The sequence below is a fragment of the Pelodiscus sinensis genome, chromosome 2 (genome assembly GCF_049634645.1).
Source record: "Pelodiscus sinensis isolate JC-2024 chromosome 2, ASM4963464v1, whole genome shotgun sequence".
Taxonomy (NCBI): Eukaryota; Metazoa; Chordata; order Testudines; family Trionychidae; genus Pelodiscus; species Pelodiscus sinensis.
In genome coordinates this window covers 178,962,295-178,988,697 of record NC_134712.1, presented here as the reverse complement: position 1 = coordinate 178,988,697, position 26,403 = coordinate 178,962,295, and the positions used below count along the sequence as shown (strand labels likewise).

The window sequence follows — 26,403 nt, the reverse complement described above, 5'->3', positions numbered from 1 at the left end:
ATCACCTTCCTGTATATATGTTTATTATCAATAATAAGAACAACATGGACTATATTCCACTACGCATAGCATAGCTCCTAATGCTGTTGAACTTTATTTTGCAAAGTATAGTACAGTGGTGAGATTTGAGGCCTATTAATTCTGTGTCTGCAGTCAGTGGCAATTTTTTGCTACTGACTTCCACAAGAGCATGATTAGACCCATTTTCTATATCAGTTTTTGTCAAAGTGGTTTGCAAAACTGCTCTGAGAAAGCTGCTATCAGGCTGTTCTGGTTTGTTTACTTACCGGTTCCACAGCCACAGAGCTTTGCAACTCTTATTGGCTGTAGTTTGCCGTTTGCAGCCAAGGGGAGTTACTGGAAGTAATATGAGCCAGGCCACTGCTTCCTGCAGCTCCTCTTGGCTGGAAACTGCAAACCACAGCCAATGGGAGCCACAAGACTCCATGGTTGTGAAGCTGGTAAGTAAACAAACCGGAGCAGCCCATTTCCAGCTTTCACAGGCTATGCCTACACTACAGGGACCTATCGGAAAAAGGTACGCAAATTGCCGTCTACACTGGGCCAAATTTTGGAAAAGCTTCCTCTTTCAGAAGAGCCCTTCTTCCTCATGGGAGGAGGAAGACAGGTCTTCTGAAAGAGTGCATCTGCTTTTCCACACAAAAAAAGTGGAAGAGCCGACACATTCCCTGGACATGGTGGAGGTATCCCGGAAAAACCCTATAGTGTAGACATAGCCGCAGAGCAGATCAATAGACTACTTTGAGAAACACTGCTCTATGTTCATGGGTCAGTTTTCCAACTAAAATATGGACAATCTGGGCACCAAATAAAAATAGCAATGTTTAGAGACAATAGGTGCAAAAGCCACAGACAGATGTTTTGAATCCTGTGTTATGATATATATGTCTCTGGTGATGTCTGATATGCTGTTGATTTACATAGAGGGATGTGATTCATGAACTGCTCCATCTGTTGAGCTTAGACTATATCTGGGTTCCACAGTTGGAGGCAGTGTCCCATGTCTGTGTCACTAGCTTTGCCCGAAAAGCAACATTATAAGTAGAACTAATCAGGAATTTTTCGTGAAACTTTGTCTAAAAATGTTGGTTTGTTAAAATCAAAGCTATTCATGGGAAAGGAAGGGTTGGTTTTAACTAATTTCCCATTTTGAAAAATATTTGAAGAGAATAATTTTGAAATTATTAAAATGATCAGCTCTGTCATTTTCTAAACAAAAAGTTCAGGTTAAAAGTTTAGTTTTAAAAATGTAAAAAATTGAAATGAAAGGTTTTGAAATTATCAAAATGAAACACTTCAACCGACCCAATGAAATTTTTTTCAGATTTTTTTCAGTAAATTTTTGAAAATTTTGACTCATGATTCAGGATAGGAAATTTTTCAAAATCTTGAAAAATCGTGTAATATCAGCTAAGTAGGACTTCATAAAATAGTGCTTAGTAGTTTGAAACCAAAAGTAGTTTGAAACCAAAATCAGGAATAACAATACTCATCACATCTCAGTACCAAACTTGGATTTTTTCCTCTAAATTTCTTTCAAAATATCTGAAAATGAATATAATTTGATAGGTGCAGACTGAAGGAATCATAAAACATATAAGAGACAAAAGAAAAGAGCATACAGTGTTAAAATTACAAGCTACCACTTTAAATGTGAAAGTAGTTTCCTCATCAGGTTTGCAGGCTATATGGGCCTTAAGTACTGTAATCAGTTTGCAGGCAGCCAGCCTAGAGCCAGCAGGGTTGAGCTATAGCTCCATACATTAGGGAGCAGCCTGCTTTGTCTCCCTCTGAGGGTTCTTGTGTGATATGGTTCTGAATTTTAAGAAATAATGTACATTGCAACATTTCAGAAAGACATATAAACATAAAATACGGCATCTTCTCTGTGTGCAAACTGTAAACATAATACAGACGGTAGAATGCTATAGAGACAAGAGGAAGAGCTCTGTGTAAGCTCAAAAGCTTGTCTCTCTGACCAGCAGAAATTGGTCCAATAAAAGATATTACCTCACCCACCTTGCATCACTAATACAATTAAGCTCTTTGTTAAAGTGAGAACAGCCCATGGGAAATACTAGTGGGGATTTTCTATTACATGTAAACAATAGCTACATATGAAAATAAGAGGAACATGAATCATAGCAATCCAAATGGACAGCTGCAACAAAGATTGCTTAAAGGGATTAAAAGCTATACTAGAATATAGCTATACTATGGAAAAGTATCCTAGAAATTTACCGATAATCCTCAGTCACAGACACTTGTGTGAAAGCTTCCTTAATGTATTTCTACTGCTAGTTTGGAGTGTGGTCATTCTAATAAAAATACTTTGTCAAATTTAGCCACACCAAGAGGGACTGATACCATACCTATACTTGAGGTTGTGGGGCTTTTCATACAGAATGTTTGAAGCAAAGCCTGGTGCAGAGTGAAAGCAGAGTTGATAGGCCAGGAGACACACATTCTTGTGCATTACAGAGAGGAAGGCAAGACGGAAAACAAGATACATCCTTATGCCATTATACAAAGACATGGAGATGCACTGCATCAAGCACAGAGGAAGCCTACCAGAACAAGAAAGTACGAATTTTGGGTAAGTCCGAAGTGCTACCTAGATGAGCAAAGGTATGCACTGCTGACTCTAGGTTTAAGTGATGTGATTGCTGCATTTCCATTGGTAATTTCCATATAACTGGCTAAGTTGCATTATTAGTGTTCTCCAGTAGTTTATTTACCAGAAAGAGTTTTCTTGTTGCATGTCAGGTAACGGGCAGGGCAGAAGGCTTTGGAGCCACATTCACATTCCCCTCCATTCCTTTGTTTGTGGGAGCAGTGGCTCATGTGATTTCAGCGCTTCCTGAGAGTTCTGCCACTAATACGCAAGCAATCTGGAGAGTAGCATGAGTGTAAAAAGATTTTTCATTGTTTTGTATGTGAAAATAAGTAAAATCAGTTCTTAAGGCAAATGCTGTATCAATATACAAAGGCAGATGCCCCTTTGGAAAGTGGTCCATGAAACCACTTTGGCTACATCTACACTACAAGTTTTCTCCGCAAAAAACATGCTCATGAGGGGCTCATTTTCATGAGTTGTGATCTCATTTGCATATTTTCTGCCAATTCGTTTTTGCGCTAGGAGTTTTTGTGCAAAAACAAGCAGGCTATGTCTACACTCGCAGCTTCTTGCGCAAGTAATATGCAAATGAGGCTAAGCGTGGAATATCGCCGAGCCTCATTTGCATACCTAATGAGCCACCATTTTTTTTCTGAAGAGGCTTTTGCGCAAGAAGGAGCATCTATACTGCACCTTCTTGCACAAAAAGAAACTACAGGAAATATGCTAATGCTATTCACGACTTATGCTAATGAGTCCCTTATTAGCATATTTTCTGCCAGAAGAACACACAATGAAGATGTAGCAACCTTTGAGAAACCTGTTAACTAATCATTTGTTTCCCATGGCTCCCCTTGGCTGCAAACAGTGAAACCGAGCCAATGGGAGCTGCGAGGATCCATGGCCATGGTGCTGGCAAATAAACAAATTGGTGCAGCCAGTTAATAGGTTTCTCAAAGTAGTTTGACAGACTACTTTGAGAAACACTGGTCTAGATGGTGCTGTGAGGGGAGGGAACTGAACTTGATGACTTCTCAAAGTCCCTTCCAGTCCTATCATTCTATGAAACTTTTTGATTTTGACTTGTATAGAGTGTCTGTTGACTGATAGATTTTACAGATTTTAAAGAAGAGACTATTAGATCATGACTATCAACTTTGCTGGGCTTATTTTATATAGTCTGTCAATAGCATTTTCTCATTCTCTCTCTGCAGGCACCGCAGCTGTGAATGCTCTGTGGCAGAGCCCGTCTTGTTCTGTTTGTAACACATAGGGGACCTGGTCTAAGCCCCTGGTTTCTAGGCACTATGGTAATATTAATAAATAACAATGAATAATGATATGTCATGTAACAGGAGAAAAAAAAGAGGACAGATCCCATAAAGGCTGGCTGGAAAGAAAACAATTCTCAGAAGCAGTGTGGATTTCAGAGTCCTGGGAGCTAGTCCCAACTTTGCCGCAGACCTGCGGTGTGACAAGCCACTTCTCCTCTTTCAACCTCAGATTCCCCATCTGTAAAAGGAGGGCGCAGGGGAGGGTGGGGAGGGAAGAGTGCTGCTCACTCCCCTTTGGGATAAAAAAAAAAGAAGCAGGCTGGAAGAGCGAGGTTTGCCTGAGGAGCTAAGGGGAGGCAGGGACAAGGGGCTCATGGGAGATGTAGGCTAGAGGGAGCATGGGAGTTGTAGTAAAACCTGCTCAATGTGTTCCTATGTAATGGCTGCCTAGGCGGAGAGGTAACGTACTCCTCCCCCCCCCCCCGTGCAAAGACAGCGCCCCCCAGACTAGTGGCCTGGCTGAGGGGCGCGGGCAGTGCCTGGCAGGAGAGGGGCTGGGAGCTGGGCAGGCTGGGAGCTTGGGGCAGCAGGAGAAGTAACTTTTGTATTCTTTGCCACTTGCCTGCTGGGCTGGTTTTCTTTGCTACGTGCTGGGGGGGAAGGAGGGGTGTTTGCAGGCAGATCCCCCTCCCCAGCCGGGACTGCATATGTCCCAGACCCCGGTGTGGGAAGGGTAGGTCTTCCACCCCGCACAACTGTGCCCATCTGCCGCCCAGCTCTCCCCGTCCGTTTCAGGGCTCGGCTGAGGTCTGACTTCCACAAGTTGGCCGGGGTGCGGGATAGTATTTCCCAGCAAGTTTCCAGCGCGGTGGTGTGCGCACATTTGTTCCCATGCGTGGTGTAACTCTTCCCAGGAAGCAGAAAAAAACAAGCTGAAGCTGCCAGGCAAGCCCATGAGCACGCAGAATGCCACCTCAAAGCTCTCATGAGTTCCCCTGTCTTCCTGACCTGCTGACTTCTGTCACTACCAACTATTCTTTGCTGCTGCTTCCTGCCTTCCTCTGTCCTCCCCTGGTTACACTCTCTCTCGGCCCCTGTATGAGGTGCTCTGTAGTAGGACAGGACTGTAACCGATGTTTGGATTGGAAGATATGTAGGGCAAGGAAGTGTTTCTCTCTTTCCCCCAAATAGGACTGTGAAAATGTTTTGTGTTTCTCCAAAGTTTAAACTTGTCCTTGTTCATAATCTTCTCATCGTTGGACCGGGGTCCGCACATTTTCTGGGGAGCAAAGTTGTTTAGACTTTTTGTAGAAAATGTGCACACCAGACCTCTCCTATCCCTGTTTTTCTAAAATGCTGATGTAAATATTCACTGACAGTCCTTGTGTAGGCAAATCTCTACAGATGACAGGGAGGGTTCTGTCTGCACAAAGTCAGCATAGTGTTGATGCAAAACGTTTAAGGAGTTAGCTGCACCACTCCCACTGTTGTTTACACTGTTGCATGTACCTGTTAGACAGGTATAAAAAGTGATAGTTTTATTAAATTATTATCTGTTTTTATTGGCATACGCTTTACATTCTCCTTGACTAGATATACCCCATCGTGGCCAAGCAGCATGGTTAAGAGTCGTGTTACATATAAGAAAAGGGGAAAGGAATGATAAATTCGTTTAGGGTTGGTCCTGCTTTGGGCAGGGCACTGGACTTGACCTCTTGAGGTCTCTTCCAGCCCTATGATTGTATGATTCATTGCACTTTTAACAACATGTAAGGAATGTATTGCCTGATTCTCCTTCCTCATTGTTTTACTTACCATATAACTACAGTGACTATACTGGAATTACTCTTTTCACACTGGTATAAATCTGAAGTTATCAGGCCCTCCATTTCTGATTCTGGAGTACAGAGCGTGGATATTTAAGTTTTTCAACTCTGATCCTGCCTGTCACTTCACCACCACAGATTGCAATTAACTTTCCTATCCATGCACAATGATTAAATTTATATTGTGTAGGTGGACTCCAAGCAAGGTAGTACCTAAAACTATCTTTAACTCAAGTAATTTTTATTACATTTTTAAGCTGACAACATTCTTTTAAGGGGAGACTGTTGAGTACAATTTTATGAATCTCCTAGCCTTATCAACTAATTAGTTGACTACAAAAGAAAAATTATGAAATCCAATGTAATTTTCACTATTTTCTATTCATACTCCTTATTCCATGGACAATGAAAATAGGTTAGTTCTTGCGATTCCTTTTTTTGTTGCTAGTCGGTTTCATTTTAGGGTGTCATGAACTAACTCAGTTGGTTTTGGGGCTGCAAACCCTGCAGATTATTAATTTAAATCTAAACATTTTTTTAAATTCAACAAAAAAGTCAGGGCATGATGGGGGAGGGAGTTAGTGTTTACACAATCTAAAATGTGGTTGCTAAATGAGAGTCTCTTATTAAAATTGTTCAAATGGATCAGTGTTTACAAACTTTTGTGACACTGATCTGCATTTTATATTTTTCTCCTTGCTTCAGTCTTTTCAGCCATTGCAGTATGCTGTGGTTGCTATCTCTCTATCTGTCTAATCTAAGGTATTTATAGAATGCCAGTCACCATAGTGTATAAGCACCAGGGTAAGGTCACTTGCAATGTGCGAGGGATGTGTAGTACAATGCTGCAGTGGCTGCTGCAGAACTTGCTTAGTTTACCAAAAGCAACTTCCCTTTTGACAGCTGACATACTAGATCAGGATCACATTGTACAATAGGAGCGGGCTGGCTTAATACAGGGTCCTGTTATCTCTGTGTCTGTCTGTTCAAAAAGGATTAAGTGGTAACCACTTTTATTTCGTACTTGTAGCTATCTCATGCATTCCGCAACCCAAAGAAACAAACAAAATGGAGGGCTAAAACAGGCCCCCTACTGCAAAACAGTACTGTAGGAGCTCTCAGACAGTACTTCCTAGAGCATCCCATAAACCAGTGGAGCTGTGGAGTGGGGAGAAAGAAAAACATGAGGGATGCTCAGCCTCTAGGCCAGGTGACAGCCTTCATCACTAGGTGAGGTGGCAACACGTCAGGCATCTCTGTCCGTTCTTGATTTAATTCAGCTGTCTTCTGTCTGCCCCACTTGTACTTTGTGATGGTTTCCACGTGCAGGGTCCAAATCTGTGTAATCTCTTCACTGTCCTTTGGTACTGATTCTGTTAGGAGTTGTGAACAGCGTAAGGCGGTGTTCCTCACAGTGTTCCACGGCCCCGCTTTGGGAAAGCCACTTGTGGGCTCGCACCACTTTGTTTCCTAACAGGTCCATAGCCACGGAGCCTCACGACTCTCTTTCACCAATTAGGGTTGCCAGGTGTCCGGTATTGACCTGGACAGTCTGATACTTTCGCCTCCTGGTCAGTACAAAAATTCAGAAAACACCGGACACCTAAAATGTGTCTGATTTTCTGATTTTTTCCCAGCCAGGAGGCGAAAATCCCGGGTGCTTACCTGGTTCCGCAGATGGCCACCGACAGCCTGTAAAGGCGAAAAAGCCTCAAAGGCATTTCGGAAAGGGGTCACATTGTGGTTTTTGTTTTTGTTTTTTGCTCAACATCTTTGGTCTCCCCCTTTTTTTTTTCTCAACAGAATTTTTTCCCCGGTGGTTTTTTTTTCTTTTTTGGGGTGTGTGTGTTCAGTATTTTTGATTAAACCATCTGGGAACCCTATTCACCATTTCCAGCTAAGGAGAGCCACAGGAAGCAGCATGGCCCGTGCCACACCACTTCCCGCAAATCCCCTGACTGGAAACAGCAAACCAGAGTTGATGGGAGCTGCGAGGCTTCGTGGCTATGGACCTATTGGGTAAGCAAAGTGGCACAGACCTGCTAGCATCTTTCCCAAAGCGGGCCCGCGGAACACTTTGAGAAACACTGGCGTAAGGAGTAAGGGCGAGGGCCCATAATGTTCTAGCTGCTGCTGTCATTGTGATGGTCTAGGTCCGGGGTGGGGAACCTTTTATGAGTTAGGGGCCCCTGACCAATAGAAAAGTCAGTTGGGGGCTGCACACAATTAAGAAGTGGGGAAAAAAATCCCCTCACTGATGTGGCCCCCAATTGAGAAGGGGAAAGACACCCCCCACATTCTTCTCCCACACCAGAGACTAGGGGGGACCAGCCTAGTAGATTTTGTGTGCTTCAGCCCTGTGGGAGGGGGGAGGTGTTGGAGCGGAAGTGTGGGCTCTCCAATGCTGGGAGGAGCATTGGGCCTTCGGGGTCAGATCCAGGCAAGGCGGGGGCCAGATCCAGGCAAGCCAGGGACTGCATGTGATCCCGGACCTTAGGTTCCCCACACCTGGTTTAGGTGATGTAAGGCTGTAGGCTGACCTTTCTAAGAGCCCATCTACCAATATTTGAAATCTATAAATAGGGGCACTTCTCTTGTAACACCACTGAAATTCACTGGATCACAAGAGATTGTTTGGAGGGACTGTCTGTGTGAAGAGAAGATTTTTGAGTAAAAATCATAATTAGGACTGCTTTTCTAAATAGAGACAATGGTTATTTATATTATTGCTACTTATTACGTTGCATTAAAATATGCAGAAGTATGTAAGCTTCCTCGCACAGGGCAATAGGCCAAAATCTCAAAACTCGTAGCACGAGAACTAGGAGTACGGGGCGTACTGCAGTAACCATCCCCTGTTTTACACAGGACCCCACTGCGAGCACTGCTGCTGCGTCTGTACCCAGGATTCCATCTCCTGGTCCCGCTAGGCTCCTGGCCCTGTGACTGGGGCTCCACTACCGGCCTTGCACCCGTCCCCAGATTTGGCCCAAGCCTTGTCCCTCTTCTGGTCCCTGAGACACAGCTCTGTTCCTGGCCATGTTTGGAGACTAAGAAGGTGTAAGGGAGCTGCCTTTAAGCACCCCCTACTGTACACTGGTATCTTTTGTTTAAAAACAAAAAATGATCAGAGACTTTCAAAGTGGGTTTCTAGTTGTATTCTTGTATGTTACTGAGCTGCTGATATTCAGCCTCCTATGGCTACGTCTACACTGCAACACTATTTCGGGATACAGGAGTATCCCGAAACAGCTATCCCGCATCTTCACAGCAAGCCCGTTATTTCGGGCTTGCAATTCCGACATCCCTGTAAACCTCATTCTATGAGGAGTAAGAAACGTTTCAGAATAGCACTTTATTTCAAATTGTGGTGCTGGGTAGACAGTGCCAAATTACGATATATGCTATTTTGAAATAGCAACGAAATAAGATATGCAAATTGCTTATCTTATTTCAAGTTACGGTGCAGTACTCTTTGAGAATAATTGCCCATTCTACAAGATCCCAAGCTAATCCTATTGTGTTACAGGTTGAACCTTTCTAGTCCAGCACCCTCAATTTAACGTCTTTGGTTGAAATTGTATAAAATTTGTAATTTTAATAAGTTATTTGGCGAGAAACAGTCTTCCGTAGAGGCACATTAGCTTGTTTACATACACTTTTATATTTGAACATTTAAAATGGCAAAATGTATACCTTGGATGAATGCATGGTTAGATATTGTGAAAAATCTCATTGATTTTGCTAGGACATAGCACTCACTCTGTTGTACATTCATTCATGTGGAATCAGGCCCAGATGGCTATATTTACACTGCAGCCCTATTTCGGAAGGTATTCCGTGTCTTTTGAACATGCCCATTACTTTGAAATATAATAGGCTCACTATTCCGATGTCCCTGTAAACCTCATTCCACAAGGAGTAAGATGTTCCAGAATAGCAATTTATTTCGAAACAAGTGTGGCGTAGACGGTGCCAAATTTCAAAATAAGCTACTTCAAAATTTACTCAAAATAAGCTACGCAATTTGCGTAGCTCAAATTGCATAGCTTATTTCGAGTTACGGGTGCAGCATAGACACACCCGTTGTGAGCAACAATACTGTATGTTATTGTATGATTTTCTAATTCTGCAAAGTGTTTGGTCTCCCTGGAATGCAAGATCCTAGCCAATAGAATAGTGTCTTGATTTAGTGTTCTAAGTTACCGTTCCTCTACCACGATTTTGTATAACAATTATACTTTTGCATACCTCATCAAGTTTCTATTCATTGATATGCTATGGTATTGTACTTGCCATGAATTTTATGTTCAATTATTCTGCAGTTTTTTAAATAAAATAAGTGATACTACCTAAGCCCTAGAATGAGACGGCAGGAGGGGAGAGTGAATGCAAAATCCAGCATGCTTTTCAGCTCACTCTCTCATAGCAGGTTTGCTTTTGCAATATTAAATGGGTGTGAAAAGTACTGAAAACTCTTTTTATATAATGCTAGTTAGCAAATACAAGTGTCTCAAGTACATGTGGGGAAGATTTATTCAGTAAGAAGGTACTTCTAATCATGGAACCATACTTTAAGGCTCTGGGAAGTCTTCACTGACATTCAGACGTAAGGCTGCCTCTCCATTCTGAACACAGGTTGAAACTCTTCTAACCAGGATTCTCTCATCTGGTAACATCCATGGTCTGGCATGGGTGTTGCATGACTAGAGTCCTGGCAGAGGGCCAACAGTAAGGAACCCTGCAGGCTTGCAGGGCAGTGGGCTGTCCGCAGAGAGCTGACACCGGGGCCACCCAGCGCAGGGCTTATGGAGCCCTGGGTTGGTGTGTGCAGCTGCCTGGAGGTCCAGTGCTGGGCTGCCTGGCAGAGCCATGGCAGCAATGGCTTCCCAGTGGATTGGCAGGGCAGCGGGGCCAGTAGGAGGTGGGGAGCTGACTAGGGAGACAGGAGGGCTTGTGGCAGGGGTCCAAAAATGACCTCCCCTGGTCCAGCAAAATCCCTCATCAGGGACCAGTCAGGTCCCAAGGATGCTGGACCCTGGAGATCCAACTGTATGCCCTATGTAGCATAGGTATTTTATCACGCATTATTTATCTGAAGAAGATGTGATGAAAAACCATAATGACCTTTTAAATGTTTCTGTAAAAGGGGTCATGTTACTTTCTCTATATTACTCATTTTCTTAAGCCTAGCAAACAGCCAAAGAACAGTCAGAATTTGTTTTTGTGAGCATAGCAGCTAAATGAGCCAGTAACGTGTGAACTGAGGCCAAGTCTACACTAAAGGGGAAGGTAGGATCAAGATATGAAACTCCAGCTGGAATTGACATACCTTGTCTTGAGTTTCCCCACTGTCCCCACAGAGGGAGGCTGATGGGAGCAAATGAGGGTGCACTCTGAGTTTTAATTTAGCAGGTCTTTACTAGACCCACTGAATTCAACTCCGGAAGATCGATTGCAGCATCATTGATCTTCCCTGGAGTGAAGACCTAGCCTGAGGTAGGATAGCAGAAAAATACATTGGAACTGTATGCTTCTTGTAGTGTCAGTGTGAATATTTAACTTTTTAAAAAAGTATTAAAGTCTTCCCAAATGTATTAGAAACAGCAAACATTTTGTTTTTTATTCTTCAGCAGTGCAGTAAAATTTCTGTTCAGTGACTCTTCTACATTTCTGGTACCTCACTTACCCATGGCTTCTGTTAGTGTATGCAGCAGTGTATACAGCAGTCGCTAGACTTTTTCTGTCACCCTCCAAAAGTGTGCTTTGCAGTTAGTGGTCCATGTGTTCTATTATGGGACAGATCTTGCTCACTTTATTCAAGGGAACAGTACCTTTAAAATCAATGGGACTACAGCAGCAAGGGGAGTAGGTGGGCCGTAGAGCAGTGGTGGGCAATCTGTGGCCTGAGTGCCAAATACGGCCCATCGGGGTTCTTCATACGGCCCACAAGGTATTTTGTTTACCATTGCCCATGAGCAGGGTTGCCAGACTTTGCTGGTTTCCTTCCACATGGTTTTTTCCTACCAATATTACTAGCGTGACATGCACATAAAGCCATAGCTCATGAAGTGAGGTATGTGCTGATTGCACACAACATTGACTGTGAGAGCTGTGCACTCCTTCTGCATCAAAGCGCTGCTACAATTCAATCCACCTCCCCTCCCCCCAAATTCTAGTGACCTAAGCACAGTTAGCAAAACTACCCACTTCCTGGAGACCATCTTGGTTACAACAATCTTGCAGCCCACTGAGATAATGGAGGGTCACTCATGTGGCCCAGTCACTAGCCGAGGTTGTCCATCTCTGCCCTAGAGTGTTTTCAGCTCTCTGCTGTTTTCATACAGAGAGCTATTGTAACCAGGTATTGAATACTTAAAGTTATGTAATATTGGTTGGGGATGTGTGTGAGGTTCCCCTGCTTCTGTGCTGCTCCCTGGCCAAAGCATAGACTAGATAATCAAGTTAGCTTAATTCCCTTCAGTGATCACTGTAGCAATACATTTTGTCCAAGCAGTTTAACAGTTTTATGTAATGAAAGCAGTCTGTCCGGTATAATTTATATAGCTATCTATCATATCATTGATTTTTTGAGGGAGGTATTGGAGGAGAAGGTGAATTAAGGAGCTGTCTTCAGAGAATGGTTTTTCCATATAAAATATACTGTGCATTTCCATAGTTGCTGTGTAACTAAATACTAAGTGACCTATAAGCATTGCTCTGCTTTGTTATTTTAATTCCCCATTGGGATAAACCTTTTTTCTGTCCCGTGGAAGGGTCTGAGCTGATGCCCATCTGTTTCCCAGTTTAATCTCACGGCTCCCCTCCCTGACTAAGCAGATTCAATCATCCACATGCTTGTATTTCAAAAGGAATGACAAGAAATGCAGCCTCCTCCCAGACGGACTGGGCACTGCTGCGTGAGTGTATGGAGAGAGAGGGGAGATTCTTTACCTCTCTCTTTGAAAATCGTATGCCGGATTTTCAGTTGGTGTCAGTGAGTGTCGTTCTGTTGATTTCTATCAGGCCTGCTGGCGGGGGGGAGGGCAAAGGGGGAAATTGCCCCTGGGCCTGCCACCTGGCGATTCAAAAGGTGGCAGGCTGCTGCAGACCCTTTAAATTGCTGCCTGAGCATCACACCATGCACTCCAGGCAGCTCTGAGGGCTGTGTGGGCGGGGGAGGGGCATAGGCAGGTTTGGTTGTTGTCCTAGAAAATCCATAAGAGTGCTTAGTGCTGGGGCTGGATGTAGCCTCCCAAGTCAGTGGGTGTCCTGTACTCACCTTCCGATGGGCACTGACCACCCACTGCAGCACCTTCCACCCCAACATCAAAACTGTGAACTGGCCTGTTAGAAAGGGGGAGGGCTCTGTGTTTGTTATATGAGGTGGGGTAACCAATTAAGTCTGCTTCATTATCTTGCTGACCATAATCAGGCCTGCTGACAGGGCCTGATTATGCAGCTGGCGGAGCCCCAGACCCTTTAAATTGCTGACACAGCTCCTTATGGCCTAATCTGGGCCATGCTGTGGCTACCTGGGGAAAGCTAGCACCAGCCACACCTACGGTTGCCAGATGGTTGAAACAAAAATACCGAACACCCTCCCCCCCCATAAAAAACACCTGGAAAAAAATTTGTTGAAGGGGGAAAAAAGGGGGAGGAGGGGAGACCAAAGTTGTTGAACAACAACAACAAAAAAGGACTCCAGTGATTTATTAAGCCAAAAAAAAATTAAAATGAAACAGCATTAAAACAGTGTGTCCCCTTTAAGAGTGAGTGCAGGGATAGGAACAGGGGAGAAGGTGAGCACTAAGACCCAGGGGAATCTTGTGCCAGTAGCCTTGGGGAACCAGGTAAGCATGAGGGCTGGGGTTGGGGGGCTGCGGGAGCTCGGGTGGGTGGGAGACCGGGCACTGAGTGTTTGTAGGGTTTCCAGGTGCCCGGCATTTTCACCTCCTGGCCGGGGAAAAATTCAGAAAATACTGGACATCTCAGTAGTCTCCGGTATTCTCTGAATTTTTTTACAGGACAGGAGGCGAAAGTACTGGACTGAATACCAGACACCTGGCAACCCTAGCCACACCCCTTTTTCCTGAGGCCATGCCTCTTCTGGGACCACTGCCACCTGGCCTTGCTCACAGGTCCAGTGAACCTGTCAACCCCCCAACCATAACCAAACTCAACTTGTGACCAAGAAACACAGCTGTTGTATGCAACCCCTAGGCAGAATTAGAGTAGGAATCATTATAACATGAGGCTAAAGAGAGGGTATCAAAAGGAAAGGGGGGTTGATTCTGATCTATCTTGCATTGATTTTTGCTGGTGTAATTTTAGTAAAGTCAACCAGTGTGACATCAGAATTAGGGATGTCAATGCGTAGCCTGTGCTTATTGGTTAATCTTCTTTACTACATGCACTCCCCTCTCCTTGCTGCCTCTGCCTCCCCACAAGCACTGGCTCCTGCCAGCCCCCTCTGCGTGTAAATGTGTAACTACTCAAATTTCCAGTGCTTACATGTTTACACAACTACACAATAGTTGACATCCCTAATCAGAATTAGACCAGGGTTCCAGAATCCCAATAGATGTCAGTTGGAATAGCTCCAGCCGTGCACCTGTTCCAATTCACAGCCACGAAAGAGCTGACTCGGGTTTTTGATGGTGGCATTTCATCCAGCGTGCTGCCTTGAGAACAAGGGCTGCTTTTCAGTTGCAAAGGTACAGGTGTACTTTGAGGGTGTGTCTAAACTACATGGCTCCATCAATGGAGCCATGTAGATTAGGCTGATCGGCAGAGGGAAATGAAGCCGCAATTTAAATAATCGTGGCTTCATTTAAATTTAAATGGCTGCCGCACTGAGCCAACAAACAGCTAATCAGCTGTTTGTCGGCTCAGTGCGCTAGTCTGGACGCTTCCGCGCCGATCCAAAAGCCCTTTATCGACCTCCCCGTTATGCCTCGTAGGATGAGGTTTACCGGGGAGGTCGATAAAGGGCTTTCATTTTGACAGGGGAGCATCCAGACTGCCCCTATCTGCCGACAAACAGCTGATCGGCAGAGCGGGGCAGCCATTTAAATTTAAATGAAGCCGCGATTATTTAAATTGCGGCTTCATTTCCCTTTGCCGAACAAACAAATCTACATGGCTGTGTCGATGGAGCCATGTAGTTTAGACGTACCCTGACTGTTGTTGTTGATGAATTTTTTATAGCAGCAAGTGTGTCCTGGGAGTTTCACCAAAAGAAATGTGTTCAGTAGGACAGGGAGATCTAGCACCGTCTCATAACATGCCCAGTAGACATCACAGTATGGCAGTGGACAGCAGCACATTGTCTAAATTTGGGTGTGCAGAGTAGTGCATTTGAGAGAACAATGCCAGCCTTTCAGTCATTTGTCTGTCAGTCTCTTTGCTAAGGTTTATTTTAATTACCTTTGCCCTGTATCAAAAAGGCCAAGGATTTGGTGGTGACAGCACACAGCCAAGCAGCACATGGGCACACAAGATTTAAAGTGCCATCTCCATGACTCCTTTGGTCTCTCTCCAAAACCTACTTGAGTGCGTCTATGTAGTTATTTAAATACAGGTTGGATCTCCCTGGTCTGGCACCCTCAGGACCTGACCGGTGCCCAATGAGGGAAATTGTTGGACCAGGGGAGGTCTCCTGCCACTAGCCTTCCAGCCTGCCAACCATCCCCACTGCTGGCTCCTTCTGGCTCAAGCCCCAACCCCGTTGCCACCGGACTCGGGCTCCGCTGAGCTCGAGCCCTGGTCCCGCTGCAGCTGGGCTCAGTCTCCAGCTGGTTCTGGTCCTGCTGCTGCTGGTCTCCAGCCAGAGCTCCTCAGGGCCACAGCTTCTCCCTGGGGATTCCTGGCTGTACTGCAGGACTCCTAACTACACCTCAGCCTCCCTCCCGGTATCCTCACCTGACTGTGGTGCCAGTGCCCCCCTCCTCTTTGCCCAGCCATGATGCCGCCTCCCCTTTGCCCAACCATGGGACTGTCTGGTCCAGGAACATATGTGGACCTGCCGAGTCAAAGAGTCCCAGTTTAGGGAGGTACAACCTGTAGACGCATCCATCTCTTCCATTTATTAATCTTTTCGCATCAGTGCTTGAAAAAACTGTGATCATCGCAGTTACATGCAAAACTGTTGGGCTATTTTACTGTATTAAAACTTAGACAAGTGGGGCCAGATTTTCAGCAGATTCAGCATTTTGAGTGTGGAGCTCTTTTCAAAATCTGCCCAGAAGTGTCACAAGTGGAGCGGCTGGGTGCCCAGGGATTTTGAAAATCTGACTTCTTTTAGGGGAGCTGAGCGCTTTTGAAAATTGGCCCCCAGTTGTAAGCACCAGGCCCTTGAAAGTTCGGCTTTTACTGTTTATCCATCTTTGTAAAATATTTTGAAATCTATTGACGAGAAGGGTTACTCAAAGGCTGGTTATTTATTACGAATTAACTTGCCACTGTGACTGGTCAAAAAACTGAATATGATCCCTCAAAAGCCCTAACTATAGTCTACTAGAGTATGTCTACACAGCAAAGTTATTTCGAAATAACAGCCCTTATTTCGAAATAACTTTCCAAGCGTCTACACAGCCAAACTGCTATTTTGAAATAAATTCGAAATAGTGGAGCGCTTATTTCGAATTTGGTAAACTTCATTCTACAAGGAATAACGCCAAATTCAAAATAGCTATTTCAAAATAAGTGCTGTGTAGACACTTATATCGAAATAGGGGGCCCCCCAGCCTTCCCAGGGTGCCCCGGTGGCCACTCCGGCCTCAACCAAGAACACTTCTCTCCCTCCCCCCTCCCCAGAGCCCTTAAAGGGCTTGACTCTGGCCACAGTGCCTGTGCCAGCTCCAAACCTGCCAGCCCAGAGCCAGCAGTCACTGCCTCTGACCCAGTGGCCCCAAAACATGAGCCAGCAAGCCATTGGCAGCCAGCCCTCCACCGCTCCAAAGGAGCAGTCTGCCAGCTCCCAGGAGCCTGCCAGGACCCGGAGAAGGTGGGCGTCTTCCTGGTCCAGGGCGGAAATCACGGACCTTATTCAAGTTTGAGGGGGATGCCTCCAATGTCCATGATCTCCGCACTAGATGGAGTAACGTGGCCGTCTATGGCAGGATAGCTGGCCACCAAAGGCCACATGCGAACCCAGGAGCAGGTTTTCATGACAAGCAAGTTGGTCCGGTGAGACCCTCCCAAACCCTGAGCCCTGAGCTTTCCCTACCCCTTGCTTCCCCCTTCCAGCTGCCTCCTCCCAGGTTTCCCCCTCCCCTCTCCCACCCTCTCTTCTCCCCTCTCCCGCCTCCTTTCCCCAGACTCACCAGAGTTTCATTCCCTCCCCGCCAGTTTTGTTAAATAAAGAGAGTTTGTGGTCATGAAAATACGTGTATTTTATTTGACATCAGGAAGGGAGGTTAGGGAGGGGTAAGTGGAAGGACGTGAGGGAGGAATGAGGCACAAGCCCCCAGGGGGGAGACCAGGGAGGCTCTTAGTGCTCCTCAGGGTGGAAGCTCTCCCTCAGAGCCTCATGAATATTGACAGCCCCCCGATGGACCTCCTGGATGGCAGCCTTCAGAAAGTGCAGCCAGGCTCACAGCAACGCATCCAAGAGAAGCACAAGAGTGCCCAGAGGCAGCTCTGGCTCTGTGTTGCAGAGTGCTATAGTGTCCCGAGTGAAGGCAACCAGAGCACGCAGAGACAAAATGCTTTGCTGTCCCTCATCGAGGTAGACAAGCAAGCAGGGAAACCTGAGAAGTGGCTGTCTAGGGGAGGAGGGTCTCTTTAAGCATAGACCTCAGATAGCCTCAGGCAACAGCCCTACACAGTAAGTCCTGACCCGATACCCGGCCGGAACTATTTTGAAATGCATTTTGTGTGTTGATGAGTTATTTTGAAATAAGCTGTTTCGAAATAACTATTTTGAAATAAGATATTTCAAAATAACCCCTAGAGAGGGATGCTCTAACCACATCAGAGTGAGAATATCCACTGATCTCAGAAAAGAGAATCAGTCAGTACCCATTCTAGGACGCTAAGAATCATTCCTTGTACTCTGGCTATTAAGACTGTTGCTTTCTGGAGTGAAGGAAGTGTGCTTGTAACAATGTTCTGTGTCTATATAGAAAAAGCACAGAGCAGAGCTCTTGAAGGGGTGCTTTTATGATATGATACTTTCACTCAGGAACAGAGGTTTAGTGATGTAGAATCCTAACTTGGATTGGGCAGTGAAACTAGCTTGTGTCAATGCTCCAGTGTGGGAATGAAAAGTTGTCAAAAATCAATATGCTAAATTAGGAAAGGCGGGGGGGAGGGTAGTAGAAGGGAACAGGGAAGCTTAAAATATAAAGAAAATAGTAGTGCAGGGCTAACAGGAAATAGTTCGCTATGGAGAAAAAGTATTAAATGTAATCTGAAGTGCCATTGTTCAATGTGTGTGTTTATGTGTATGCCTGCATGGGGATCTTCATACCAGATTATATGTAAATAGATTTTTCTTCTTTCAGAATTGCAGGTGCTGTAAAGGAGACTAATCTCCACCCATTGAATGGTCACCAAAGATGTGAACTCTGCTCTTTTTCCTTCTAGCAGGATGGAAAGTTGAACAGCACGGGCTTGACTCTCCTTTGGCTTTCATGATGGCAGCAACTAGTGGAGAAAGCCAGCTACAGAGGATTATCAGAGATTTGCAAGGTATGGTGCCTCTTGGCAGCTTCATTGTCCAGGCTGGAATGCATCCCTCCTGTTTTCATTGAAGGGGAGGTTATGGGTGTGTGTGTTCTCTGATGTTTGTGTATGGCATTAGTGAGGGAAAATTGTACTGTTCTGCACAGATGTGACTCTGATTTCTAATGTTACATAAAGTTTAGGAAGTCCTTTTGTAAGATTTTACAAATAAATAAAAATTCTCCCTGCTTGAGATCTACTCTTTCTGTAAACGGTAGATTGGATTAGGAATGTAAGTGACTAGCTTATCGGGTAGTCGAGTAGTGACTCAATTAGTTGCTTCTCCCCCCTCCCCCCCTTGCTGCCTCTATCAGAAAGAGGCAGCAAAGGGGGGCAGAAGGAGCTGATGCTGGGGGCAGCTGTCTTAAAAGCCAGTTCCCCACAGCACCATCTCTGCAGGAGGTAGGGGAGGCAGATGCACAGCTGGGAAACAGTCCCCACTCGCCCCGTGTTCCGACTGCAGCGCTTGAGCCTTTGAAATGTAGCAAGAGCCCCATAAGGGCATGACAGGGTCATTGTTCACTCAGACAAATACCTTGTTTGTAGTACTATGCGGCAAACAGTGATGACAGGCCTCCATAGGAGGGAAGGAAAGGGAAGGAGGATGTTTCCTTGGTAATCATAGAATACTAGGGACTGGAAGGGACCTCAACAGGTCATTGAGTCCAGTCCCCTGCCCTCATGGCATGACCCAGTTACTGTAATCAAATATGCGCCTGAGTAGGAAGATTCAGGAAGGATGGTCCTTATGGATGTTATATATCTTGATTTTGAAACAATCCCACGTCATCCTCATAAGCAAATTAGGAAAATATGGTCTAGAGAAAACCACTATAAGGTAGGTGTATAACTGGTTGAAAGACTGTACTCAAACAGTAGTTATCAGTGGTTCACTGTCAAACTGGGAGTCAGTCCTGGCTCAAGTTACTATTGACTATTTTCATTAATGACTTGATTAACAAAGTGGAAAGCATGCTTATAAAATCTGCAGATGAGCACCCACGTCTGGAAGGGTTGCAAGCACTTTAAAAACATGGTAAGTATTCAAAATGATCTTGGCAAAGTTTGGTGTGAATTCAATATAATGAAATTCAATGTAGACAAGTGCAAAGTGTACTTAACTTGAGAAGGAAAATTCAAATGCATAACTACAAAATGAGGAATAACTGGCTAAGGGGTAGTTCTGCTTAAGAAGATCTGGGGGTGATAGTGGATCATAAATTGAATAAGAGTCTATAGTGTGGTGCAGCTGCAAACATGACTAATACCATTCTGCAGTGTATTAGCATCTATGTTGGACGTAAGACACAGGAAATAATTGTTCTGCTCTACTTGGCACTGTTGAGGCTCAAGTACTGCATCCTACTCTGAGCACCACAGAAAGAGTCTAGAAGAAAGCAACACAAATGTTAAGATTTAGAAAACTGGACACATGAGGAAAGGTAAAAAAACCTGGTCATGTTTAGTCTTGAGGAAAAAGCCAGAGGGGACCCGATACCAGTCTTTAAATATGTTTAAGGTTGTTAATAAAAGGACAGTGATAATTAACTGTTCTTCATGTCCACTTTAGGCAGGACAAAAAGTAATCACTTAATACGCAGCAAGGGAGATTTAGATTGTTAGGAAAAACTTTCTAGCAATAAGGGAATTTAAACTCTGGAATAGATGTTCCAAGGATGGTTGTGGAATGTCTATCACTTGCGTTTTTAAGAACAGGGTGGACTAACACCTGTTAGGGATATAGTCTAAGTTTTCTTTAGTCCTATCTCAGCACAGAGGTGATAAGTCTCAGAGGGATAACCATGTTAGTCTGTATCTGTAAAAACAGAAGTTCTGTGACATCTTAAAGGCTAACTGATTTATTTAGTCATCAGCTTTCATGGGTAAAACCCATTTCCTCAAATGAATTGGAGTGGAAATTACAGAGATAGAAAAGAAGGGCGTTACTTATCTAGTGTAGGATCAGTGTTAATGAGGCCAATTCAGTCAGGGTGGATGTGTCTCACTCACAACAGTTAATTTAGAAGTGTGATTTAGCAGGCTCTTAATACATTTAAAAGGCTAAAGTGCAGTGAGGGGACCCAGAGCAAGCTGGGAATCAGCTGTCCTGGTTCGCGCTGGGTACCCCCCAATTACGCATTGGCTTTTTAAATGTATTAAGAGCCTGCCAGCTCTTAATACATTTAAAAGGCAGAGTGGCAGCAGGGTTAGCTCCCGCGGCCGAGAGCTAACCCCGCTGCAGTTACCCCGCTTATCGACTAGTTGATGGAAAATCCATCGACTAGTCGATTAGTTGATTAAACTAAATTTAACACCCCTAGTAGTAAGATAACCAATATAAATTCTTAAAAATAGCCATTCTTCTGCAAAATACTTCCAAACCAGATTATAAAGAGTAACAGCAGAACTGCAATTCATTTGCAAATTTAATACAATCAATTTAGGACTGAATAAGGATTTAGAGTGGTTATGGTGGGCAACAGCCTGGGAGACGGGCGATGGAGTTGGGGAGACTGACAGGTCGTTCCAACTCCTGCCACTATGGCGAGTGCAGGAGGCTGATCCCTACTGCTGCCTCATGCCAGGCTCCTCGGGTAATTCCCCAGACTACTCTGGGCCCCACGGGTTCTGTTCATAGGATGGTTGAGGCAGTCACTGTGGGGCCCCTCAAAGCATGGGGTTTGCGGTGGTCACCCCAAACCATCATATGGAAGGGACAGTTCTGCTATCAGCAAGATCCTGCGCTGTCATTAAGGCTTGGTCTGCAGTACAGAGTTAGGTCGACACGAGGCAGCTTACGTTGACCTAATTATGTCAGTGTACACACAATAGCCTTGCTCCCTCTGATGTAAGTGCCCTACCACAGTGACATAATAGGCCTGTCTCCCTGAGGGGCCTATGGCTTATGTTGGTGGTATTACACCTGTGCCACATCCCTGTGGACACTGTGGCTATGTCTAAACTACAGGCTTTTGTCGACAGGAGTTTTGTCGACAGAATCTGTCGACAAAGCTTCTGTCGACAAAGAGCGTCTAGACTACATCCAGTTCTATCGACAAAGCAAGCCACTTTGTTGACATGACAGTGTAGACGCAAAGGACAGCGTAGATGCAATAACACCTTCTGTCGACAGAACTCTGTCGACAAAAGGTGTTATTCCTCATAGAATGAGGTTTACAGCCGTCGACAAAACTGCTGAGTTCTGTTGACGTTATGTTGTCAGCCAACGGTCAGGGCAGTGAGTCCCTTATGACCGGCTGAAGTTCTTTTAAATTGTGCTTGGTTCTGTTCCAGCAACTGAAGGAGTCAGGTTAAAGCTTAAACAGTTACTATTTTATTGTTATAGGATAAACTTAGTTGTTAATTGCTACTACTGTGTTACAGATAACACAGTCACTACAAAGGACAGGACAGAAATTACACTAATAAGTCACTTATAGGTACCATGAAACCCTTTTGGTTCTCTGAGCTCTTATTAAATGCATGCAAATAGACACATAGCAGGTATATATTCTCACCCCTGCGTTCCAGACTTGGCATGGCCAGCGTCTTTCTCTCAATCCCTCGGGAAGAAGTAGGACGAGGTTGGGTGTCCCACGGACCTCGGGAGACAATCAATACCTGCCAGCAGGTATAGATGATTGGAGCTCAAATGGGGTGGGCTACTAAACCCTCTTTATACCCCTTGGGTCACATAGGCTTCTTCCTGGTCTCAAGTGGCCAATTAGGAAAAATGGCTTTGAACACCAAGTTTCCCACAAAGGGTGCAAAGCATAATTCACACCTGGGAAAATGCAGACAATGGGCACCTCTGGTATATGATGGGCGAAGATTCCTCTTCTGGGACAGTGCAGGCGTGTCAATTACTGGTACTAGCCATCAGGGCGACAGGAGGCCCCTGGTCGTCAGCTAGCCAATTTACTGTCTGGTTTCTGTTTATGGTAGAGTCAGGGACAGGCAGCACACCTGCGTTCCCAGGGCATCAATGACTGCCTTTCTCTTGCTCTCTGGCGGGGGGGAGGGGAACAAGACGGGGTTCGTGTCTGGCTACATATGTCGACAGAACTCAGTGGCAATGTAGATGCAGCTATAGTTATGTCAACAAAAGTCCACTTTTGTTGACAAAACCCTGTAGTCTAGACACACCCTGTGTTATGTTCTTCAGCTGTTGGCTCCAAATTGATAAGAAGGCCAGGGGAGGAGAGGCAGGCAGTTCAGCCTCCTCTGTCCCATATTCTTGCTCAGGGAGGTGAGAAGCCCAGGTGGCTACTCCCAGCAGAGGTGCAAGAAGCCCTGAGAGGGCAGGTGGGTTCCCAGTGGGGAGCTGCCTGGAGCTCTCAGCCCCCCATAATATCTGAAGAAGTGGGCTGTGCCCACAAAAGCTCCTGATACAATCTGCATGTTTTATTACTTTATAAAGTGCTACTAGACTATTTGTTATTTTTTAAGTTTTTCCTGTTACAGACTAACTCAGCTACCCCTCTGAATCTCTTCAGTCAGTGAGGACACGCATCATCAACAAAGGAGAGTAGTGAGGACATCAGTCGCTGCAGTAATTACCAAAGTGGCTCTAAATTGATGTAGCGTAGGTCAACTTCAATTTATAGTGTAGACATACCCTTTAAGAGACTTTGACAGAAAGTGAATACATACACACAATGCAAAGAGAGACAGCCCATTTATTTATTTCAAAATGTTTGTGTATTCAGACCAAAACATCATCTATCTTTAGTCCTGTATTCTGGTGTTTTGTTTTAAAGATGCTGTGACAGAGTTAAACAAAGAATTTAAAGAAGGAGGGGAACCAATCACAGATGACAGCATCAACTTGCAAAAGTTTTCCTACAAACTTGAGTACCTTTTACAGGTAAGTGACAGAACAATGTACAGGTTGAACCTCTCTGGTTCTTGGGACCTGAGTGGTTCTGAACAGGAGAATTTGCCGGAGCAGGAGAGTCAGGCGTCCAGGCTCTCCTGGGGCTCCCTTCTGGCTGCAGCCCTGGGAGAACCCGGAGGCATGAGCTCCTCTGGCCCACCTGCTTGGTTCTGTTGCCCCCAGCCTGCTTGGTTCTGTTGCCCCCAGCCTGCCTGCAGAGCTCTGCTCCCAGGATTCCCCAATCCCGTGAAAGGTGGTAGCTGCTCCCAGGGCTCCCCCAGCCTTGTGCTGGCCAACCCAGCTCAAGGCGGCAGGTGCTCTCAGAGTTCTCCCAGCCCACATGGAGCAGCAGCGTCTCCCAGGGTTCTCTGACCCCCGCCACCTTGCCCCGCACAAGGCAGCAGCCACTCTTGGGACTCTCTGCCCCTGTCCCCCACAGAGTGGCAGTGTCTCCCGGGGCTCTCTACACCCGGGCCATTGGTCCTGCAGGCTGCACGCTGACCAGACCAACTGTGGCTCTCAACCTCTTTGGCCAGGGCTCTCTGGTCCAGCAACATCTGTGGTCCTACCGGACCACAGATGTTGCCAGACCACAGAGTCCCAGACAAGAGAAGTTCAACCTGCATAAGGACCTACCAAATTCACTGTCCATTCTGCTCAATCTCATGGTCATAGAATTTTAAAAATCATAAATGTCATTGTTTCAGATACAATACCATGGCATTTCATATTTAAGTAATTGTAGGGATCCTGGTCCAAAATGGGCTGGAGGGGGGGGTCACTAGATTATTGTAAAGGGGTTGAGGTATTGCCACCCTTACTTTTAGTCTGCTGCTTGCCAGATGCTGCCTTCGGAGCCAGGTGTCTGGCCAGATGCTCTCTCACCACCCAGTTGTAAAAGCAGCGCATAAGCAGTGGTGGCAATACTGCCACAACCCCTCCCCATAATAACCTCGCAACAACGCCCCTTCTCTCCTCCCCATGGCCCTCTTTTGGGTCATGGCCTCCAGTTGGAGAAATGCTGTTTTCCCCATGACATCTATATAGCATAGGGTAAAAGCACACAAAAGACCAGATTTTATGGGGGAGACCAGATTTCATGGGCTATGATAACTTTTAATGACAATAAATTTGGTAGGGCACTAATTCTGAGAGAGCTGGACTATCCTTCATCCATAGTGTTCTCTTATCTTTTCAGTTCAGTATTCAGTTTGGATGTTAATAAAAAAATCAGAATGTATCATAACTAAGTACTATGCAGACCTCTTTCCTTTAGTTATTGGGCTTACATGTGTCAGTACTTGTTGCATGTATTTCAACAATATAAATATACTTATATTAAAAAGCAGTGTATTGTAACTAGTAGGTGGGCTTTTGAAAACACTAGAATTGTTGAGTTATATGGGGAGCTTTTATAACTTGACTTTGAAACATGCCATTTTTATTGTCACAAAGGCTCTTTGGTAATAAGAATGATGACATGTTTTAAGGGGAAAATAATTGTTTATAAATATAATTACCTGTATAATATATAGGTTTTTGCTGAACATTATTTTGCTTTGAAAAATAGTTTTATAACATCAAAAATATAATACAAAAAGTAGCGTTTCTAATTTAAATGTCTGTTTTTTTATTCTCTATCAAAAACCAAGTAAAAAGAAAGTTATTTTGCTGTGAATACCGTCAGCCTGCTTAGAGAGACAAGATAGTTGAGATAATAACTTTTATTGGACAATCGTCTGTCAGTGAGAGAGACCTGCTGAAGAGCTGTGTGTGACTTGAAAGCTTGTCTCTCTCACTAATAGAAAATGATCTAATAAAAGAGATCACCTCACCCACCTTGTCTCTAATATCCTGGGATCCACACAGATTCTATGAATAGTTATTTCTGAATCATTGGCTCCCAGATCACTGCTCCATGAGATCTGGATTCATTTCATGATTCTGCCAATGGTTCACTTGTGACTTCAGGAAAGTCGCTTAACCAGTCTGTGCCTTAGTTGGTCTGTAAAATAGAGGTAACAGTGTGTGTATACCCTCCTTTTTTAAAGCATTTTGAGATCCATGTTGAGTTCATTGTATGGATTTAGGTACCCATTTTTCAGTACCTTGTCTTCAATATATTGACCTACAATAGTGCAATGCATTGGAAGTGCTGTAAAACCCAGGGATCATTTTGAAAATCTGAATAGATTTTAATGTCTATTCCTTAATTAAGCTGACAATTGATATTTTTCTTTTGAACTGTAGAGTAGCATTTAAATCCATCAAATTATATGTGCGCCCAAATCTCCTGTTCATTAAAATGAATAGCCACGAATGTGAATATCAGCAGGAGAAAAACATTGTTTCATTGGCTTAAATTTTTTAAGTGTTTATTCCTTTTGAAGTTTGACCAGAAAGAAAAGACCACACTGCTGGGGAACAGAAAAGACTACTGGGATTACTTTTGCGACTGTCTGGCTAAAGTCAAAGGAGCTAATGATGGGATCCGCTTTGTTAAGTCTATTTCAGAAGTAAGTAAATCAGACTGATTATCATTGCAGTAGGCGGTTTGTGTTTCTGCATGTCCATTAGGAGAGCTACAGAACTCAAAAAGAAAAGTGCTGGGGTTTAAGGTAGAAAGAATGGGACTTTTTGGTCCGTCTATGCAGAATGTAAAACCAAAAGGTAAGCAACGTTTATTATTCATCACATTTCTCAGGGTTAGATTGTACAATCTATATGCATGCTGGTATAGTCTCTTTGACCTCGTCAAGTCCTGAATTATTTTAAATTACATTGTCTTATCAGTTACACTTTAAAAATATGATGAATGCTAGGTAGGGTCTTTGTTTACAGTTAGGCTGTGTCTACATTGGCACCCCTTTCCGGAAAAGGGATGCTAATGTAGACTTCGGAATAGCAAAATCCGCGGGGGATTTAAATATTCCCCGCGGATTTTGCTATTCCGAAGTCTACATTAGCATCCCTTTTCCAGAAAGGGGTACCAATGTAGACACAGCCTTAATGTATATGATTTAACAATGGGGATAAAACTGATATAGAATTAAGGGGGCA

General features: G+C 44.5%; 1 protein-coding gene across 10 annotated transcripts in view; it reads left to right on the top strand.

Annotated features, from left to right (window-relative positions):
* Window positions 1-4,311: 4,311 nt before the first annotated feature.
* Window positions 4,312-26,403, top strand: part of FYCO1 (FYVE and coiled-coil domain autophagy adaptor 1) — an 89,691-nt gene continuing 67,599 nt past the window's right edge. For 4 of the 10 annotated variants that reach the window (XM_075921891.1, XM_075921890.1, XM_075921884.1 and 1 more), the window contains exons 1-5: window positions 4,344-4,371; window positions 7,636-7,757; window positions 18,330-18,434; window positions 23,228-23,334; window positions 25,734-25,859. In XM_075921891.1, the coding sequence (XP_075778006.1) occupies window positions 7,745-7,757; window positions 18,330-18,434; window positions 23,228-23,334; window positions 25,734-25,859 (351 nt within the window). In that variant the 5' untranslated portion in view covers window positions 4,344-4,371; window positions 7,636-7,744. Of the gene's footprint in view, window positions 4,372-7,635; window positions 7,758-14,337; window positions 14,456-18,329; window positions 18,435-23,227; window positions 23,335-25,733; window positions 25,860-26,403 lie in introns of those variants that run through there. The other 6 variants (XM_075921885.1, XM_075921883.1, XM_075921889.1 and 3 more) reach the window with 6 other exon arrangements.